This window comes from Halictus rubicundus, unplaced genomic scaffold (genome assembly GCF_050948215.1).
Source record: "Halictus rubicundus isolate RS-2024b unplaced genomic scaffold, iyHalRubi1_principal scaffold0463, whole genome shotgun sequence".
Classification (NCBI taxonomy): Eukaryota; Metazoa; Arthropoda; class Insecta; order Hymenoptera; family Halictidae; genus Halictus; species Halictus rubicundus.
In genome coordinates this window covers 112,241-134,719 of record NW_027489004.1, presented here as the reverse complement: position 1 = coordinate 134,719, position 22,479 = coordinate 112,241, and the positions used below count along the sequence as shown (strand labels likewise).

The 22,479-nt window shown below is 42.4% G+C and overlaps 2 protein-coding genes across 2 annotated transcripts; both read right to left on the bottom strand.

The window, feature by feature from the left end:
• Positions 1-5,633: 5,633 nt before the first annotated feature.
• Positions 5,634-10,921, bottom strand: LOC143364322 (uncharacterized). The gene is made up of 2 exons (XM_076804733.1): positions 6,331-10,921; positions 5,634-6,247 (listed from the first exon to the last, which is right to left on the bottom strand). Exons 1-2 carry the CDS (start codon positions 10,919-10,921, stop codon positions 5,634-5,636), a joined length of 5,205 nt encoding a protein of 1,734 aa, XP_076660848.1.
• Positions 10,922-11,155: 234 nt separating this feature from the next.
• On the bottom strand, positions 11,156-20,751 carry LOC143364321 (uncharacterized). The gene is made up of 2 exons (XM_076804732.1): positions 20,162-20,751; positions 11,156-11,192 (listed from the first exon to the last, which is right to left on the bottom strand). Exons 1-2 carry the CDS (start codon positions 20,749-20,751, stop codon positions 11,156-11,158), a joined length of 627 nt encoding a protein of 208 aa, XP_076660847.1.
• Between the last annotated feature and the right edge of the window lie 1,728 nt (positions 20,752-22,479).

Sequence of the window (22,479 nt, the reverse complement as noted above, 5' to 3'; positions counted from 1 at the left end):
GGATAGAGGATAGGATATAATAGAGGATAGGATAGGATAGAGGATAGGATAGGATAGAGGATAGGATAGGATAGAGGATAGGATAGGATAGAGGATAGGATAGGATAGAGGATAGGATAGGATACAGGATAGGATAGGGTAGAGGATAGGATAGAGAATAGGATAAGATGGAGGATAGGATAGGATAGAGGATAGAATCGGATAGAGGATAGGATACGATAGAGGATAGGATAGAGGATTGGTTAGGATAGAGGATATTATAGGATAGAGGATAGGATAGGATACAGGATAGGATAGGATATAGGATAGGAGAGGATTCAGGATAGGATAGGATTGAGGATAGGATAGGATAGTGGATAGGATAGGATAGAGGATAGGATAGGATAGAGGATAGGATATAGGATAGAGGATAGGATAGGATAGAGGATAGGATAGGATAGAGGGAGGGTAGAATTTGTATAGGACACATTATAGCATAGGATAGAGTATAGGATAGGATAGAGAATAGGATAGGATAGAGGATAATATGGGGTAGAGGATAGGATAGGATAGAGGATATGATATGATAGAGGATAGGAAAGAGGTTAGGATATAATACAGAATAGGATAGGATTGAGTATAGAATGGGATAGAGGATGGGATAGGGTATTGGATAGGATAGAGGATAGGATAGGATAGAGGATAGGATAGGATAGACGATAGGATAGGATAGAGGATAGGATAGAGGATAGGATAGAGGATAGGATAGGATAGAGGATTGGGGACGGCGCTGCAAAGATCTATCATAGAGGAAGGACTCAACGAAGCAAACTATTTTAATAAAGACGAGGAAACTAAGTTTCTAAACAATATTTATAAAATCTGCGACGAAGAGCTAGATAAACCCGAATCAACGCATAGAAAGGTTAAAAGTAATATCTGGTGGACTCCTGAGTTAAAGAAAGAAAGAGATAAAACCCAGAAACTTAGAAGGTCAGTCCAAAAAGCGAGGAGGAAGGGTAAGGACGACGAAAGGGAGGCCTTAACCTTCCTATACAAACGAGCTAAGAAGAACCTACAAAGACTAATTTCCAAACAGAAAGAGATATCATGGAACGAACTATGCGAAACTATTAATAAGGACATATGGGGCAAGCCCTATAAAATAATCATAAGACAGGTTAAAAAAGACAATCCTCCAGCCTCTCTCTCAGCAGAGTGTGCAGCAAACGTGATGGAGGGATTATTCCCACAAGATTTTAGACAACCTGACGAGCAACCAAGTGGAAACAACGGAAGCAAGAACAATGAGACAGAAAGGGAAAATAGCCTGAGAAACCAAGAGGAGACAATCGGAAGAAACATACCCGAGGTTACCTCGGAAGAAATCATAGCTGCTTCCAAATTGCTGAAATCCGGAAAAGCCCCGGGAAAAGACGGTATGCAACCTGAAATTATAAAACTATTAGCAGAAACAAGGCCGGACAGATTTGCTGCCCTCTTCAAGGGCATTCTAATTAGAGGGAGTATACCACAGCAATGGAAAGTAGCAAGAACAATTCTTCTTAGAAAAGAAGGTAAGGACCCTTCCTCCCACTCTGCCTACAGACCAATTTGTATTCTAGATGCTGTGGCCAAGCTCCTGGAATATGTCATCCGGGCGAGATTACATGGAGAGCTAGGAGAAAGACCTTTCAGCTCAAATCAATTCGGATTCACTAAGGGAACATCAACCATACATGCAATGGAAATCGTCAGGAAAGCGGCAATTGAGGCCTCGGCAAAAAACAGATTTGCGGTCATGATCGCCCTTGACGTAAAAAACGCCTTTAACTCTTTGAGCTGGAAGGCAATCGACAACGAATTAAAAAACAGGAAAGTATCCGAGTATCTCGTCCGGATAATAAGTGACTATTTCAGGGGCAGAATGGTAGAATACGAAGCATCGGAAAAATCAATAGAACTGAATATGAAAATGGGAGTCCCTCAAGGCTCAGTCCTCGGCCCTTTTTTGTGGAATTTGGTGTACGATGGACTTCTAAATAGATCGACACCGCCGATGACACAAAAGATTGCCTTCGCAGACGACTTGGCCATTATTATTCAGGCTTCTACCACCAATAGACTCAAGCTGAGAGCAGAAGAAATCGCTGAGGACACCAAACAGTGGATGACCACGGCCGGACTGTCCCTAGCGGAAGACAAAACAGAAATCATGTGGCTGAATTGTAAATATGTTGACCCGAACCTTTGTTTCAGAATAGGAGACGCTGAGATAATACCGAAGAATGAATTGAAATACCTCCGAATAATCTTCGAATCCAATAAAAGTTTTAAAAAACAAATCGAGAAGGCAACTAATAAGGCCATAAGAACGATGTCTGCCCTCAGCAGGATGATGACAAATAAAATGAAGACTAGACAAACAGGAAGAAAGCTGTACTTTATGACTATGGAATCGATCGTGTTATACGGAGCACCAATATGGGCCGAAGCTGCGGAAAAAATTTTCTTTAGAAGATTACTCAGAAAAACGCAAAAAATGGGGCTTACAAGAGTAGTAGCAGCCTATAGATCGGTACCGTTAGAAACTTTAGCAGTCTTAGCGGGGATCCTCCCCTGGGATCTCAAAGTATTGGAAAGAAGAAGAATCTTCGAGGAAGAAAAAGATATGACGTCATTTTTGAGAGAACATGGGCCTAACGCCGCGGAGAATAGAGGACAAAATCCACCACCAACTACTGGCATAGAGGAAGAAACTACGGAAGAAATCGTTGAATTAGCAATTTCCAGGTTCAAAAAACAAATCAGGAAACAAAATAAAGAAATCACTCTCCAAAAGTGGCAAGATGAATGGAACCACAACGTTGTAGGCCGATGGACACACAAACTTATTCCTGATATAGATAAATGGGTAAATAGGAAACACGGCGAGTTGAACTTTTTCCTAACACAAGCCCTTACCGGGCACGGAGTCTTTAATTTGTTTAGAAAACGCATTGGCAAAACCGAATCAGATGAGTGCTGGTTCCATCCGGGAACCACTGACACACCGGAACACACTATTGTCTCATGCCAGAGATGGACGGAGGAGAGGAAGCCGCTCTTAGAAGCCCTACGAACCGATGCGGAATCTCTGTCTACGGAGAAAATAATGGACGGTATCCTAGAGAGCGAACCTACTTGGAAAATATTTATGGTCCTCTGCAGAAACATCCTAAGCACGAAGGAAGAAGAGGAAAGAAGAAGAGAGAAAGAGCTGATAGACAATCTGATAATAAGAGGTACAGACGAAGATCTGGAATCTGCCGATGCCGAAATCATGGGAGACCTCTAGATAAGTATTAATCAGATCCTAATTTGCGACTAGTAAAAATAAATATTAGAAAGTATGATACTCGCTAAAATAAATGTAATCTCTCTGTGTTGCAGCGCTTCCCGGGGGCGGGGGGGGGGGGGGACCGAGGAGCGGAGGACATCGCGGGAAAAGGAGGCCTCAATAGACGGTGGAGGATGCCGAAGGTCAACCGACGCCTGTGAAGAAGCGAATACGCGGGACCAGGCTAGGGCGACAACAAGGAGATCAACCACCGCTAAGTAGAGGGAGAAACTTCCAAGCTCAACGCAGACAACCCTTCAACATCTCGGCTCCCCCCCCCCCCCCTTGGCCCCTCCACCCTCCCCCGGGGACGCTGTAGCACGGAGCAGACGGTGGAAGGCATTGAAGCTAAAGGACCAGCGGCGTATTACTTGCGGCTCCGGTTGCAGCTCCCCAGGCGCCACTTACCGACTCCGGGCAGAGCGCGACACCGCGAAAAGTAGGATAAAGTAGGAATCGCGCGAGAAAGCGAAGATAGCGAGCGAGAAGTGACAAGGTAAATCAGGGGCATACTCCCAGCGGCGTATTGCTTCGCACCAAGCGACAAGATGGCGGACGACGCTATCAACACGTGGCGAATTTTATTTCATTAAATTATAAGTGTTAGGGGAACTTTTAACGTGCCAAATTGTAAACCCGACGTTTTTTGGAAACGGCGAATCTTCTGATATAGAAAAAACAACTGAAAAGGGTCTATTTTAAAAGATATTTTCAAGAGGGGGGGGGGGCCAAAAAATGAAGATGAAAACAAAAATTTGCACCTTTCTAAATGCCCTCAAAAAATTTGACCAGATAAAATATTAAAAATCTTGATTTTCTAATTAAAAGAAATTTCGTGAAGCACAGAATAAGCGGCTCAGGCCGCGGTAATAGTATAATATGTACATAGCCGATTCCAGAACACGGGCGGGTCGCGCGAAGAAAGTTTATCAGGAGGAAAGTATTAACCGGATAGCATAGAATATATTTTAAAATTAGACAGTTAGGCAAAATATTAACCGAAAATAGAAGAAGAAATAGGACACTTGCCCCTCTGTTTCCATACCACAAGGGTAAAACTGGAAAAAATTATAAGACGAGGACGTTAACGTTAGAACAGACCAGGTCAAAGCAATCAAAATATCAAAATTTTGAAATGATGGGGTTACTCGAGTTCAACTACATTGTCTCGGCGTAACACAACACGCCACGACCGAAAAACGCTCGGAGAAACGGGTAAGGAGGGGGAAAGTCACCGAGGCCTCCCGTGCCCCAGGATCGAATTTGAAAAGCAGAGTGTTTTTCAATCATTTAAAAGACAGGATTCATAGAAGTTCAGATTAAACAATGTTCGAACTTATACTAGAATGAAATACACAATTTCCCGGTTGAACAAATTCTTGCTTCGGCATAAAAACCTCGACGGATTACGAGGAAAAGCCAAAGCAAGATGCAATAAATTTATTCTATTAAGCAACTACAAGAATTTCGCCGTACGAAAGCCCAGTATCAAATAGTGTTTAAATATTGATAACGAGGTTAGAAAATCGGCGTTTCAAGCAATTTACATGCTAAAGGACATTTTAGTCTAAAACTAAGAGAGCTCTCTTACCGTTAATACTCAAGTCTCTGCGCGTAGTGATCCACAGCAGAGTTCCACTGGAACTCTGCACAATTGCCGGCTGGCCCATAGGGCACTCCTCTGCCGGCAGCACTACGGCTAGCCTTGCAATCCGTCCCAGCTTCGGGATTCACTGGAAAGGAGCTTCAAAGCTGCCAATGCCCTTGGATCTGTGAGCCGGCCTGGGAGGATTCAAGTATTGCCGAACCGAGTGCGAAACCAAATCTCCTATTACCCGGAATCACTCGCGTGAGCATTCAAACCAAAAAAGCAACTCAATTTTCAATTACGAACTATCGCATGAAGGACCCGAGTCGACTCTCTCCTTCTGACAAGTAAATTCAACCTTTTTTCTCAACACACACTTTCTTTGTTTTCGACCGTTTCCACAACAACGCCTGCTTGTCAATCGCGACCACCGTGAATCGCTCGCTAGACTCGCATATATATCTACATGACGCGATTATCGTCTTCCTTCGCGATGATACGATCGACATTACAAAATCGCCGCGAACACTCCGCCCGCCTTCGTCATCAGACGAACTACACACCATAATTTGAGAACATCGATCAACTCGGTTTGTTTCAACGAACTACAGTTTTATTCTACATGGTATATAATTTTAATACAATAATCAAATTAAAATGACGTACGCAATACAAATTATAACTAGCTCAACTGTCTTTGTCCCCACAAGTCGATTCGTTCGACTTTTCGGAACTGTGTTGAATAAAAAGAGGACACAGGCGTGCGATATGTCGTCGCAAATTTGACGTAGCCGTTTTAACGGTGACGACTCTAACTAACCCGTCTGAACCGGGATGAACCTCTATCACACGTCCCAAAGGCCATTTCGAAGGCGGATAACGATCATCGCGTAATAAAACTAATTGTCCAATTGCAAAATTCTTAGTTTGACCTCGCCATTTTGAACGCTCTTGCAAATGTTGTATATATTCTGATGACCACCGCTTCCAAAAATCATTTCGAATGGCTTGAAGCAGATGAAAACGTTCTAAACAGTTTTCCGGTACATTGGAATAATCTTTATCAGGAATTAAACCAGGAATTTCGCCGATCAAAAAATGTGCAGGTGTCAAAACCCGTAAATCGTCAATATCAGAATTTAAAGGACATATTGGACGTGAGTTTAGACACAATTCTACTTCGGCGAGCACTGTAGAAAACTCTTCGAAAGTTAATATTCTATCACCGAGGACACGCTTGAGATGATACTTCACAGATCTTACTCCAACCTCCCACAAACCTCCGTAATGAGGAGAATTCGCTGGAATAAATGTCCAAGATGTTCCATCATTCGCAAAGACGCAGCAACGCTTTTATAAAATTCAGAACCTGATTTAAACATACTTCGCAACTCTTTATCAGCAGCTTGAAAAGTAGTTGCATTGTCAGAAAAAAGATTCGTACAAATTCCGCGTCTACTCGCAAAACGTTTATAAGCGGCGAGAAAAATCTTAGTTGTAAGATCGCTAACCGCTTCAAGATGTATCGCTCGCGACGCAAAACAGATAAAGAGCACTATATATCCCTTATAAGATTTGTGCCCTCGACCCTTAGAGCTTTTAATTTGAAAGGGACCGGCATAATCTAGACCTGACGTCGAAAATGGTCGAGCCGGAGTCACTCGTGAGACAGGCAAATTACCCATCATCTGATGAGCTAGACGTGGTTTGTTGCGTTGACAAACTATACAGTTCCTGATCGCAGTCTTAACTAAACGATTTCGACCCAAAATCCACGCATATTGCATCACAATATTAGAAGTAAGTGTTGGTCCCCCGTGAAAACATTTCCGATGCGCGTACCGTACTAATAAGCGACTAAGTGTCGAATCTCGCGGCAAAATCAGCGGATGTTTCTTTTCGTGAGGTAAACTTGAATTTCCAAGACGACCTCCTACCCGTAATAAACGATCCGTCTCATCATACATCGGATTTAAACTACATAAACCGTTGCGTTTAGGTAACGGCTTCCCATGTGATAAGAGTTCAATTTCTGATGCAAATGCGTGATTTTGAGCTAATCTAAACACAACATTTCGGGCCTCGTTCAATTCTATGGCTGTGAGATAAACAGGCAATGGAGTTAAACTACTTTTGCGTCTCTTAAGAACATTGAATGGACGTAAACAATATGCTACAACACGAATTAACAGAGAAAAGGAGGAAAATCTACAGAAAAGTTCTGGTTCGCTCACAATTTGATCAACATGTAATACTTGAGGAGACGATGCCATCTTGGGCCAATGCTCGTCAGTCTTCACTAACCAATCAGGCCCGTTCCACCATAAATTACAATTGATCAAATTAGAGGGTTTACAACCTCGTGTCGCCAAATCTGCCGGATTCTCACGAGTCGGTACATGTGCCCAAATAACATTAGGTAATTCAGTCTGGATATAGGATACCCGATTCGCAACAAAGGTCTTCCAGCTACACGGATGTTTTCGAAGCCAAGTCAAAACAATTTGACTATCGGTCCACGCAAACATTGGGAAACCTTGCAAAAATTCCAAACCTTTTACATAACGCAAAAGTTTTACGAGCAACACTGCCCCGCACAACTCAAGATTCGGTATGCTCACAGTTTTGACAGGTGATACCTTGCATTTTGCAGTTAACAAAGAAACATGTACGCGATTGTTACCGTCAATCATTCGAATATAGACAACTGCAGCGAAAGCCCGCGATGAAGCGTCAGAAAATCCGTGAATCTGTGCATGTGAATTTAAAGATGCACCTAACCATCGGTTAATGGTTAACTTCGATAGCTCAGAAAGCGAACTGCAATACTGGAGCCATCGTTCTCGAAGGTCTATAGGTAACGTCTCGTCCCAATCGCATTTTACAATCCAAAGATCTTGCATTAAAATTTTAGCTGTAACCGTTATCGGCGCGAGCCACCCCAAAGGATCAAATAAACGCGCGATGTTTGATAAAACAGTTCGTTTCGTCATTGCTTTAACCAGCTCTTCGAAATTTACAGCGACAAAACTGAATTCATCAGACGTTGGATTCCAACGAATACCTAGAGCTTTCACTAATTCGTCATCTGCGATGCTTTTTTGGTCAATGTTCTCATATTGCGAAGATTTCGTAGGCAACAAATCATTATGATTCGCGGCCCACTTGTCGAGTTCAATTCCTGCTGTACGTAACATATCGACTAGTTCTTGACGCGTTTTCAACGCATCAGAGAGATCATCTGCTCCGGCAAATATATCGTCTACATACGTATTAGAATTTAGGCAAGCAGCACCGAGTGGAAATCGAGCACCCTCATCGATTGCTACTTGCTGAAGTGTGCGAATCGCAAGGTAAGGAGCACATGCTGTGCCATAAGTCACTGTTGTGAGACGATAATCAACAGGGGGATCCGAATGACTAGGAGACCATACGATTCGTTGAAAATCTCTCTGTTCCGACGCAACATAAATCTGACGAAACATCTTAACAACATCGGTCGTGAATACGAACTGGTATCGACGCCAATTCAATAAAATTAGACATAAATCGCGTTGAAGAGCAGGGCCTTTCATAAGGAAATCGTTTGGACAACGTCCTCCTTTATTCTTCCGAGATGCGTCAAAAACAACCCGGATCTTTGATCGCACCACCGCATGATGCGGAAAATACCACGCCTTCGAGTTGTTAATTTCATTAAACGAGACGCGTTCCATGTGACCAAGATCCTCATAAACGCTCATAAACTTCCGATAAGCGATTGCTAAGTCAGGATCACGATCAAAACGTCGATGAATTGAAGCTAAACATTTCAAAGCCATAAATCGAGTCTCGACTCCGACTTCTGGAGGATCTGAATTGAAAGGCAGACGTACAACATAACGTCCATTGGTATCTCGAAAGTGTGTATCCCTAAACAATCTTTCGCAAGCATCATCTTTAGAATCAAGAGTCGCAATTATTGGTGGTAACTCTTCGAGGATCCAAAAACGTTGTAACGATATATCTAAGTCGTCTTCCCAAACACTGTGATACGCCTGAAGATGCTCAGAAGTTTCCGCCCGCCGTGAAATATCCGCGGACACTGTACCGGAAATTATCCAGCCTAACGCTGTATCTTGGGCAACTAAAGATGAATCAGAAAATCTTTTCAACCCTGACTTCAATAGCTGTCCGTAAACATCTGCGCCTAAAATAATATCTACAGAATCAGGAACATAGAACAATGGATCTGCCAAAGATAAATCAGCAAACATTCCAATATCGATCTCCATTAACCTACGTGTTGGAAGCTGTGACGTTAATTTTGACAAAACAAAGGCATTGACTTCAAACTTAGTTGACGGATCGACAACAGACTGAAATATTAGCTGCGTTGCAGCCTTAGCTGTTCCTGCTGAACTGGCTCCGAGCCCGACCAACGACATATTGACGCGACGTTTCTCTAATCCTAAAAGATTCGTGATAAAACTGGAAACAAACGAAGCCTCCGAACCTTGATCAAGCAAAGCTCGAACACGTGTCCGTGAACCTTGTGGCCCTATCAGCATTATCTGAGCAGTCGCTAATAAAACTGAACGCTTACGAGATATCACATTCGCAGTATGCACATGTACACTCGAGACCTTTGCTGAAACTCCAGTCTTAGACTCGTCCGAATTGCTTGATTTCGATTCCGGAATTGAATTCTTAGTAAAGCTGGTGAAAACTTTGTCAGAATGGAGCAAAGAATGATGCCTTCCCTTACAGCTCGAACATCTAGTAGAAAAAGAGCAATTAGCAACTCTATGAGCACCGAGACAATTAAAACAAAGCCGCAAGCGAAGTACTTCAGCGCGACGTTCAGAAACATTCTTTGCTTTGAATTTATTGCACTTAAAAATGCGATGGGGACCAGAACATATCACACATTTAAATTTACCGTCTGTTGAAAACGACGTAGACGCATGAAATACCTTTCGAGATCCTGATATTGGTTTAGATAAAATTGCTTTCTTGACATTATCACCCTGTTCAGAAGTGAGCATACAGAGTGTCTGTGCACGATTCTCTAAAAACTCAGTTAAATCGGAAAACCTTGGAAATCTACCGAGAGCATCCTCCTCGGTCGAGTTCCCATCATAATTTAAAATTACCTGACGATCCTTCTTACTTAACTCTGTTTCCCAAGCCTTTCGCGAATCGGGATCCAGACGTGAAGCTACTATATACACTAACCAAACATCCCAATGATCAACTGGCATTTTCAAATTCGATAACGCACGCACAATACGCTGAGATTCGTCCGCAAGCAAACGCATTTCACCCGCAGACTCCCTTTTCATATGAGAAAGATTCATTAACGCTCGCAAATGACTGTAAACTATTAATCTAGGATTATGAAAACGCGCCTTCAAAGCCCGCCAAGTCGTCGCATAATTCGCGTTGGTAGTGGTAACATCCTTCACAAGATCCGCGGCAGAATCTTTCAAACAACTTTTAAGATATTGCAATTTCGTGGCGTCAGATAAACGCGGCGCATTATGAACTAGGGTAGTAAACAGATCGCAAAAATTCTCCCAATCCTCGTAACGACCCGCAAATGTCGGTAAATCTAATTTTGGTAACTTCGCGGGGCGTGTATCATCATTGATTACAGAAGCGGTATTTGAAGTTCCGGTATTACTTGAACTGCTGTCTAATTCTGACCTTGTGGTGAGAAGAAAATCAAGCGCGTCCTCGTATGTTGCTTGTAGACGAGCAAACACATTTTCCGTGATGTAGACATCGTTCAGGGCATCCTCTCGGACGACAATTTCTTCATGTGTGGCACGCGCCTTGCTCCAAATCTCAGTCAGTGAATTGACTCGTGATGAAATAATGTTTGAATTCAAACTATCGCGAGATCTCTCTCGCAATCGACTACTGGTCAATTCAATTTCCGCTGAGCGAGAATTCTGTAGCGCAATGAGCTTTCGTAACGACGTAGGAGCCATTGCAAAAGAAAACTTTGTTGTCAAATGCAACCAAAACTCTTATCTTCTCTTAACACGACTAAGCAAAAAATAAACTCGACCAAAAGAAATTCGTATCGTCAATGATATTTGAACAAAACACGAAAACTGAAAACAAATCGCCGATCGAAAAAAAAAGAAATGTCACTTGAATATGCATCGCAACGTGAACATTGAATCATCGAAATGAAGACAGCCAACTAATATCGTATATAATTAACGACTCTTGCAATGACTCCTCAAACACACTCGACTTCACAATCGATTGAAAGTATCCAGTGAATATAACCATACAATCCCGATAAACTCGAACATTGTTCCTCACCCGGAGCACCAAAATGTTTTTCAATCATTTAAAAGACAGGATTCATAGAAGTTCAGATTAAACAATGTTCGAACTTATATTAGAATGAAATACACAATTTCCCGGTTGAACAAATTCTTGCTTCGGCATAAAAACCTCGACGGATTACGAGGAAAAGCCAAAGCAAGATGCAATAAATTTATTCTATTAAGCAACTACAAGAATTTCGCCGTACGAAAGCCCAGTATCAAATAGTGTTTAAATATAGATAACGAGGTTAGAAAATCGGCGTTTCAAGCAATTTACATGCTAAAGGACATTTTAGTCTAAAACTAAGAGAGCTCTCTTACCGTTAATACTCAAGTCTCTGCGCGTAGTGATCCACAGCAGAGTTCCACTGGAACTCTGCACAATTGCCGGCTGGCCCATAGGGCACTCCTCTGCCGGCAGCACTACGGCTAGCCTTGCAATCCGTCCCAGCTTCGGGATTCACTGGAAAGGAGCTTCAAAGCTGCCAATGCCCTTGGATCTGTGAGCCGGCCTGGGAGGATTCAAGTATTGCCGAACCGAGTGCGAAACCAAATCTCCTATTACCCGGAATCACTCGCGTGAGCATTCAAACCAAAAAAGCAACTCAATTTTCAATTACGAACTATCGCATGAAGGACCCGAGTCGACTCTCTCCTTCTGACAAGTAAATTCAACCTTTTTTCTCAACACACACTTTCTTTGTTTTCGACCGTTTCCACAACAACGCCTGCTTGTCAATCGCGACCACCGTGAATCGCTCGCTAGACTCGCATATATATCTACATGACGCGATTATCGTCTTCCTTCGCGATGATACGATCGACATTACAAAATCGCCGCGAACACAGAGCGAATCGAAATCTCACCGAGCAAACATCGTAAGAGAGTATAGAAACGCGAAAATTTCAACCGCACTCGCGAGTTTTACTTTAATTTATTCCTACTCGATAGAATTAGTATGAGTACATATAAAAGTAAAAAGTGAGTGGAAAGTTTAAAGTCAAAAGGATTATAAAAGCCGAAAAGTGAATAAAGACGCGAGTTACACGGAAACCGGGTCAAAAGCCCCTCAGGGGCGGATAAACTGCTTTAATTCGAAATTAAATAATTGAATAACAATTGTATAATTCGTAAGAAAATAGCAGATCATTAAGTATAGAAACTCGAAAAACCAAACGCGAATACCTGAAAAAGAAAAAGAAAAGATTAAACTCTTAAAAGATAAAAACAGGAATACTTACGTGAAAAAAGATACTTTCAGCAAAATCCGGGTAACGGGAGTGCCGAAAAGCCGAAAAACTGCAACTCTTCGGGTAAAATAGCACCGTGCATCTACCTCGGGAACAGCTATACCTGAAAAGAAATAAAAAAGATTAGAAACTCGTTAAAAATAATAGTGTAGCATGTATAGAAAATTCGAGACGGAAAAGTAAAACAAAACGCGGAACGACAAGCTTCTAGAAGTTTCGCGAAGGGAGTTTGTAGGCAATCACGCGGGGAAGCGACGCGAGGGGAGCGCTCGAAAAGTCGAATCACGCTTAACGACCGGGTGTTGATTTCACGTTCGCGGATAGCAACGAATTTATATAAATAGAGGGATCACGGAGGGACTCGGCCTATTTGCTATTCCGAGAGAGAGGACGAGGTAAGGACCACGGCCGCTCTTGGTTAGCATTAGCACCCCGGCAGGAGAGTACGGCGATAATACCTGGACGCCTGTCGGGGGAACGGGAGAGGACGGGAGTCTGTTCCTGGTCGCTCGTTCGACATGGAGAGTACGGCGATAATACCTGGACGCCTGTCGAACGAGAGAGAACGGGTCAACTCCTGGCCGCCCAGGCCCCGGCAGGAGAGTACGGCGATAATACCTGGACGCCTGTCGGGAGAACGGGAGAGGACGGGAGTCTGTTCCTGGTCGCTCGTTCGACATGGAGAGTACGGCGATAATACCTGGACGCCTGTCGAACGAGAGAGAACGGGTCAACTCCTGGCCGCCCAGGGCTCGGCAGGAGAGTACGGCGACAATACCTGGACTATACGTGTATGGCTATATGTATGACTATACTGGAGTATACGTGTGATGAGAGAGAGTTTGCATGATTGTGATGCGAGCAATTGAATGAATTTATACATATACCTCACTTTCCTGTACCCCTGTTCCTAACCCAAAAATAAATTCTTTTATCCAGCATATCCTGATTAAATCCTTACTCATGGCTACAATAGAAATTTCAATTAGATTCGAAAAATTAATAATTAATTAAAACCAGTGAAAAAAGGTGTAGAAAAAACGACCAAGTACACTCGAGACATAGTTACCAAGAACTTTCAAGTGTCTAGTGACGTGAGAGAGAGAGAGAGAGAGAGAGAAAGACAAAGAACAATAGAGGATAGAGAACACCCGAAAGGCCCGGCGGTAAAGGTCCACACACAACGTGAGGGGTCGGTCTAACGGTCAATCTAAAAGTAAGGTAGGAATTAGAAAGAACTTATACCACAGAGGGATAGCCAGGGTAATAAGTACACCGGATATAAAGTTTTAGAATATCGGACAGAAACGGGTGGAACTCGAAAATAGGCCGATCATAATAAAATTTTAGGAGGGTCTATTTCGGAGGGTGGCGAGTCGAAGGGGGCCGGAAAGGAGAAGTTATTCTCCCCCCTGAAAACCTTTTTGCTCTACACCCACCCATTTCGGAGATATAGCGATTAGCAGCCTTATTTTACGGAATTTAGGGAAACGGACCAGACGAAAGTGAAGTGCTCGCCCCTACCTTTACAACGAGCCGCTGAACGCCGGAATCGGTTATAGTTTAAAATTAGCGTGCATACCGGGTGACCAAATAATTTCGGATCAGAAAAAATTCTGAGTACGTGGGTCGACTCGGTAGGAGTATGTAAGGGGTGTTTTTGATCTGGGGAACGAAGTTCCCCAAGGCAAAAAATTTTTTCGAACCCCCCCCCCCTTTTCGAGATAACAGCACTGACAAGGGGAAGGAGCCGATTTTCGAAAAAACTTTCAACGAGGCAAATTACGCATACAGCGAGGGCTTTACAACCATATAAGAATAAGTGGGGGTTAACTATCCAAAAACCCCCACTTCCCTCTTGCGAAATCCTGAATTTAGCAGAATTTTAGCATTTTTTAGCGTTTTTTCGTCACGTTCAGACGACTGCAGACAAGTCGAAGCGTTTTTAGAATTGTTCCCGTCGATCGCACGAGATTTTTCCAAAAATTCTAACAATTTTGCGAAATTCGTCAAATTTCCGAAGTTAGCAGGCAGAGAGAACTTTGCAGCCGTGAAGTAGATTTCTGCGGACCTCGGCGATTCTGTGCGATTTGTAGATAACATAGGTTAGGTTAATAGAAAAAATTAGAATTACAACTGTTTGCGTTAGTTTTTTGGTTTTTAGTTGATAGGTTTAGCTAGTAAAGTATTAGAGTTTAGGTTTTAGATTTGTAATCCTAGTGTTAATCTCGAGTCGAGGTACTTTAAGTGTTAGTATATATAAAATAGATTAAGTCTAAGCGAATCGATTAGAGTAAATTAAATTAAGTACATGCGTAACCAGCGATAATAGATTTTTAACGATTTTTGCAGAAATTGAAAAGTCAAATAGAGGCAAATACCTTTAAAAAAAAAAAAAAAAAAAAAAGGATAGGATAGAGGATAGGATAGGATAGACGATAGGATAGGATAGAGGATAGGATAGGATACGGGATAGGATAGGATAGAGGATAGGATAGGATAGAGGATAGGATAGGATAGAGGATAGGATAGGATAGGATAGAGGATAGGATAGACGATAGGATAGGATAGAGGATTGGTTAGGATAGAGGATAGGAGAGGATTCAGGATAGGATAGAGAATATTATAGGATAGAGGATAGGATAGGATAGAGGATAGGATAGAGGATAGGATAGGATAGAGGATAGGATAGGATAGAGGATAGGATAGGATAGAGGATAGGATAGGATAGAGGATGGGATAGAGGATAGGATAGGATACGGGATAGGATAGGATAGAGGATAGGATAGGATAGAGGATAGGATAGGATAGAGGATAGGATAGGATAGAGGATAGGATAGGATAGAGGATAGGATAGGATAGGATAGAGGATAGGATAGACGATAGGATAGGATAGAGGATTGGTTAGGATAGAGGATAGGAGAGGATTCAGGATAGGATAGAGAATATTATAGGATAGAGGATAGGATAGGATAGAGGATAGGATAGAGGATAGGATAGGATAGAGGATAGGATAGAGGATAGGATAGAGGATAGGATAGGATAGAGGATAGGATAGGATAGAGGATAGGATAGGATAGAGGATAGGATAGGATAGAGGATAGGATAGGATAGAGGATAGGATAGGATAGAGGATGGGATAGAGGATAGGATAGGATAGAGGATAGGATAGGATAGAGGATAGGATAGGATAGAGGATAGGATAGGATAGAGGATAGGAGAGGATTCAGGATAGGATAGAGAATATTATAGGATAGAGTATAGGATAGGATAGAGGATAGGATAGGATAGAGGATAGGATAGGATAGAGGATAGGATAGGATAGAGGATAGGATAGGATAGAGGATAGGATAGGATAGAGGATAGGATAGGATAGAGGATAGGATAGGATAGAGGATAGGATAGGATAGAGGATAGGATAAGATAAAGGATAGGATAGGATAGAGGATAAGATAGGATAGGATATAATAGAGTATAGGATAGGGTAGAGGATAGGATACGATAGAGGATAGGATACGATAGAGGGTAGGGTATAATTTGGATAGGATACAGGATAGCATAGGATAGAGTATAGGATAGGATAGAGAATAGGATAGGATAGAGGATATTATAGGATAGAGGATAGGATAGGATAGAGGATACGATATGATAGAGGATAGGAAAGAGGATAGGGGATTCGATAGGATAGAGGATAGGATAGGATAGGATAGGATAGAGGATAGAGGATAGGATAGGATAGAGGATAGGATAGGATAGAGGATAGGATAGGATAGGATAGAGGATAGGATAGGATAGAGGAGAGGATAGGATAGAGGATAGGATAGGATAGAGGATAGGAGAGGATAGAGGATAGGATAGGATAGAGGATAGGATAGGATAGAGGATAGGATAGGATAGAGGATAGGATAGGATAGAGGATAGGATAGGATAGAGGATAGGATAGGATAGAGGATAGGATAGGATAGAGGATAGGATAGGATAGAGGATAGGATAGGTTAGAGGATAGGATATAATAGAGGATAGGATAGAGGATAGGATAGGATAGAGGATAGGATAGGATAGAGGATAGGATAGGATAGAGGATAGGATAGGATACAGGATAGGATAGGGTAGAGGATAGGATAGAGAATAGGATAGGATGGAGGATAGGATAGGATAGAGGATAGAATCGGATAGAGGATAGGATACGATAGAGGATAGGATAGAGGATTGGATAGGATAGAGGATATTATAGGATAGAGGATAGGATAGGATACAGGATAGGATAGGATAGAGGGTAGGAGAGGATTCAGGATAGGATAGGATTGAGGATAGGATAGGATAGTGGATAGGATAGGATAGATGATATTATAGGATAGATGATAGGACAGGATAGAGGATAGGTTCGGATAGATGATAGCATAGGGGATTGGATAGAATAGAGGATAGGATAGGATAGAGGATAGGATACGATAGAGGATAGTATAGGATAGAGGATAGGATAGGATAGAGAATAGGATAGAATAGAAGATATTATAGGATAGAGGATAGGATAGGATAGAGGATAGGATAGAGGATAGGATAGAAGATTGGATAGTATAGAGGATAGGATAGGATAGAGGATAGGATAGGATAGAGGATCGGATAGGATAGAGGATAGGATAGGATAGAGGATAGGATAGGATAAGATAGAGGATAGGATAGGGTTGAGGATAGGATAGGATTGATGATAGGATAGGATAGTGGATAGCATAGGGGATTGGATAGGATAGAGGATAGGATAGGATAGGATAGATGATAGTATAGGATAGAGGATAGGATAGGATTGAGGATAGGATAGGATAGTGGATAGGAGAGGATTCAGGATAGGATAGAGAATATTATAGGATAGAGTATAGGATAGGATAGAGGATAGGATAGGATAGAGGATGGGATAGAGGATAGGATAGGATAGAGGATAGGATAGGATAGAGGATAGGATAGGATAGAGGATAGGATAGGATAGAGGATAGGAGAGGATTCAGGATAGGATAGAGAATATTATAGGATAGAGTATAGGATAGGATAGAGGATAGGATAGGATAGAGGATAGGATAGGATAGAGGATAGGATAGGATAGAGGATAGGATAGGATAGAGGATAGGATAGGATAGAGGATAGGATAGGATAGAGGATAGGATAGGATAGAGGATAGGATAGGATAGAGGATAGGATAAGATAAAGGATAGGATAGGATAGAGGATAAGATAGGATAGGATATAATAGAGTATAGGATAGGGTAGAGGATAGGATAGGATAGAGGATAGGATACGATAGAGGGTAGGGTATAATTTGGATAGGATACAGGATAGCATAGGATAGAGTATAGGATAGGATAGAGAATAGGATAGGATAGAGGATATTATAGGATAGAGGATAGGATAGGATAGAGGATACGATATGATAGAGGATAGGAAAGAGGATAGGGGATTCGATAAGATAGAGGATAGGATAGGATAGGATAGGATAGAGGATAGAGGATAGGATAGGATAGAGGATAGGATAGGATAGGATAGAGGATAGGATAGGATAGAGGAGAGGATAGGATAGAGGATAGGATAGGATAGAGGATAGGAGAGGATAGAGGATAGGATAGGATAGAGGATAGGATAGGATAGAGGATAGGATAGGATAGAGGATAGGATAGGATAGAGGATAGGATAGGATAGAGGATAGGATAGGATAGAGGATAGGATAGGATAGATGATAGGATAGGATAGAGGATAGGATAGGATAGAGGATAGGATAGGTTAGAGGATAGGATATAATAGAGGATAGGATAGAGGATAGGATAGGATAGAGGATAGGATAGGATAGAGGATAGGATAGGATACAGGATAGAATAGGGTAGAGGATAGGATAGAGAATAGGATAGGATGGAGGATAGGATAGGATAGAGGATAGAATCGGATAGAGGATAGGATACGATAGAGGATAGGATAGGATAGATGATAGGATAGGATAGAGGATAGGATAGGATAGAGGATAGGATAGGTTAGAGGATAGGATATAATAGAGGATAGGATAGAGGATAGGATAGGATAGAGGATAGGATAGGATAGAGGATAGGATAGGATACAGGATAGAATAGGGTAGAGGATAGGATAGAGAATAGGATAGGATGGAGGATAGGATAGGATAGAGGATAGAATCGGATAGAGGATAGGATACGATAGAGGATAGGATAGAGGATTGGATAGGATAGAGGATATTATAGGATAGAGGATAGGATAGGATACAGGATAGGATAGGATAGAGGATAGGAGAGGATTCAGGATAGGATAGGATTGAGGATAGGATAGGATAGTGGATAGGATAGGATAGATGATATTATAGGATAGATGATAGGACAGGATAGAGGATAGGTTCGGATAGATGATAGCATAGGGGATTGGATAGAATAGAGGATAGGATAGGATAGAGGATAGGATACGATAGAGGATAGTATAGGATAGAGGATAGGATAGAGGATAGGATAGAAGATTGGATAGTATAGAGGATAGGATAGGATAGAGGATAGGATAGGATAGAGGATCGGATAGGATAGAGGATAGGATAGGATAGAGGATAGGATAGGATAGGATCGAGGATAGGATAGGGTTGAGGATAGGATAGGATTGATGATAGGATAGGATAGTGGATAGCATAGGGGATTGGATAGGATAGAGGATAGGATAGGATAGGATAGATGATAGTATAGGATAGAGGGTAGGATAGGATTGAGGATAGGATAGGATAGTGGATAGGATAGGATAGAGCAGACGATAGAGGATAGGATAGAGAATAGGATACGATAGATGATAGTATAGGATGGAGGATAGGATAGGTTACACGATAGGATAGAGAATAGGATAGGATAGAGAATAGGATAGGATAGAGGATAGGATAGGGTAGAGGATAGGATAGGATAGAGGATAGGATAGGATAGAGGATAGGATAGGGTAGAGTATAGGATACAGAATAGGATGGGATAGAGGATAGGATACGATAGAGGATAGGATCGGATAGAGAATAGTATAGGATAGATGATATTATAGGATAGAGGATAGGATAGGGTAGAGGATAGGAACGGATAGATGATAGGATAGGAGATTGGATAGAATAGAGGAGAGGATATGATAGAGAATAGGATTCGATAGAGGATAGGAGAGGATTGAGGATAGGATAGGATAGTGGATAGGATAGGATAGAACAGATGATAGAGCATAGGATAGAGAATAGGATAGATGATAGTATAGGATAGAGGATTGGATAGGATAGAGGATAGGATCGGATAGAGGATAGGATAGGGGATTGGGTAGTATAGATGATAGGATAGGATAAAGAATAGGATAGGGTAGAGGATAGGATAGGATAGAGTATAGGATCGGATAGAGGATAGGATAGGATAGAGGATAGGTTCGTATAGAGGATAGGATAGGTGATTGGATAGGATAGAGGATAGGATAGGATTGAGGATAGGATAGGATAGTGGATAGGATAGGATAGAGCAAACGATAGAGGATAGGATAGAGAATAGGATAGGATAGATGATAGTATAGGATGGAGGATAGGATAGGGTAGAGGATAGGATAGAGAATAGGGCTTCCATGGGCTACTAGAAATGTAGGGTCATCGTACCTCTGCCTTAAACGCGACCAAGCTAACTTGTAATTTGTGGCTGACACGCCAAATGACTCTAGTATTCGCGCAGCCGGACCGGACAACGAAGAAACTAAATAGTTGAATCGATCTATGTCGTTCAATTTGTCGCAGTCGTGAACTAGTGATGTGAAAGTGTCCCGAAATCGAATCCACTGACTACAATTGCCATCGAAGGTGGGAATCTTTATTACGGGCAAACGAATCGCGGGGTACGAATCTGAAGGCGTAGGAGTAGGATTGCTAGTTGATGCACTATTACTTGCAGATTCACCGCGAGCAGCAATCAATCGCCTTTCGGCGTGAGAAAGAGTGTTAAAATACGTGTTTTCAAATTGCTCACGCTCAGCAAGATGCGTTTCCAATGCAGGAGTTCCTACGACGGATGCTTCAATTTGCGTTTGAACTCTATCAAATTTGTCGTATAGACCCTCATTTTTTCGAACGCGCTTCTCGAAAGATACTATGTCCGCGTTGACATCGGCTGACTCTACGAACTTTCTAAAAATTGTCAGCATAGCCTTAGCGGCCCCGCGTTCGGAAATTAAACCTTTGAATTGAGCTTCCATACTTGTACACTATTGCGAACTCAAGTTAAAACCAAGGAAAAACTTACGGAGAATGACAGGAGTGGATCAGCGCTAACAAACGACTTCAGCAGGATCGTCTCACGGGATGCTCGTCGGTTCCTGGCAGTCAGCTAGTTCCAGAGAGCGGCCGTGTTCCAAGTACGTCTTGGGCACGCAAACGCCTTCCTGGAAACTGCAGGCTTGATGACGGCAGCTACAGTCCCATAGTCTCCTGGTAGTCCCAAAATGCTGCAGCCCAATGAGGATTGTCCAGTCGGACACGAAATGGCAGCAGCAAGACTCCTTGTCTTCCGTGAAGCACGAACTTATTCGAGTATCCGGCTCGAAGGACCAAATGTTGATTGCTCGTGATTATCCCGAAGGATGTTCGAGCCGTTGATGTATATTTACACGCGATGTGTCGACTAAGGATGGGAGTTTTCCTCTTGTAAGAAAGGAGACCAAGTGTAACGAAACTAAAGCAGTGGACTGTATTTACAAGATTGATTTGAGCCGTAACCGAATACAAAAATGAATAGCGTACAGGAGAGCAGCTAGAAAACGTCGTTTTCTCTAGCGTGCTTGGAAGCCAATTGATTGGGAGGATCGAGCCAAGAACCCACGTAAGGGTAGATCCTCCCTCTACTTCGGGATTTTCCTCCCTTCCCTGGATGCCGAGAGATATCCCGGATTGGCCAAGACGAGGACCAATTGGGGGGTGGACGGTTGGAAAGTGGAAGATGTGACCGAGGAACATCCTGATGGCCCCAAGGCCATCCTGATGAACCAAGGGCCATCAACCACTCACCACGGGTGAAGAGTTGCCAGAGCCTGGGAAAGACCCAGGGCGTCTGGCAATCGTCAAGTGCGAAACTAGAGAAGGGCAGGATGGGACCCCTGGCAGATTTATGGCATGGGCCTAGAAAGCTATATACAAGTGCTACGCCCTGGGAACGGACAGGAATGGGACATTAGCTAAAACGGTGACAGGGCCACTCCGTACCTAATTTCTAAAAATCCCCAAGGTCACGTTCCAAGAGCGTAAAGCAGTACCCATGCCATAACCAGATGTCCCAGGCTGGCCGCTACACTATCCTCTATCCTATCCTATTCTCTAACCCATCCAATCCCCTATCCTATCCTATCCTCTATCCTATTGTATCCTCTATCCTATCCTATCCTCTATAATATCGTATCCTCTTTCATATCCTATCCTCTTTATTATAATATCATCTATCCTATCGTATTCTCAATCATATCCTATCCAATCCCTTATCCTATCCTCTATTCGATCCTATCCTCTATCATATCCTATCATCTACAATATCGTATCCTCTATCCAATCCTATCCTCTATCCTATCCTATCCTCAATCCATCCTATCCTCTATCCTATCCGATACTCTATCCTATCCTATCCTCTATAATATCGTATCCTCTATCCTAGTCTGTCCTCTATCCTATCCTATCCTCTATCCTATCCTATCCTCTATCGTCTCCTATCCTCTATCCTATCCAATCACCTATCCTATCCTCTATTCGATCCTATCCTCTATCCTATCCTATCCTCTATCCTATCCTATCCTCTATCGTCTCCTATTCTCTATCCCATCCAATCCCCTATCCTATCCTCTATAATATGTTATTCTCTATCCTATTCTCTATCCTATCCTATCCTCTATCCAATCCTATCCTCTATCCTATCCTATCCTCAATCCTATCCTATCCTC

Bases quoted from the DNA above. Each gene is read 5' to 3' on its own strand.
- LOC143364321 (XM_076804732.1), bottom strand. From the start codon at position 20,751: ATGGAAGCTCAATTCAAAGGTTTAATTTCCGAACGCGGGGCCGCTAAG. The intron at 11,193-20,161 runs GTACGATGACCC...TCGATTGTGAAG, and splicing joins TGGTCGCGTTTAAGGCAGAG to TCGAGTGTGTTTGAGGAGTC.
- LOC143364322 (XM_076804733.1), bottom strand. From the start codon at position 10,921: ATGGCTCCTACGTCGTTACGAAAGCTCATTGCGCTACAGAATTCTCGC. The intron at 6,248-6,330 runs GTATGTTTAAAT...CATTTATTCCAG, and splicing joins TGCTGATAAAGAGTTGCGAA to CGAATTCTCCTCATTACGGA.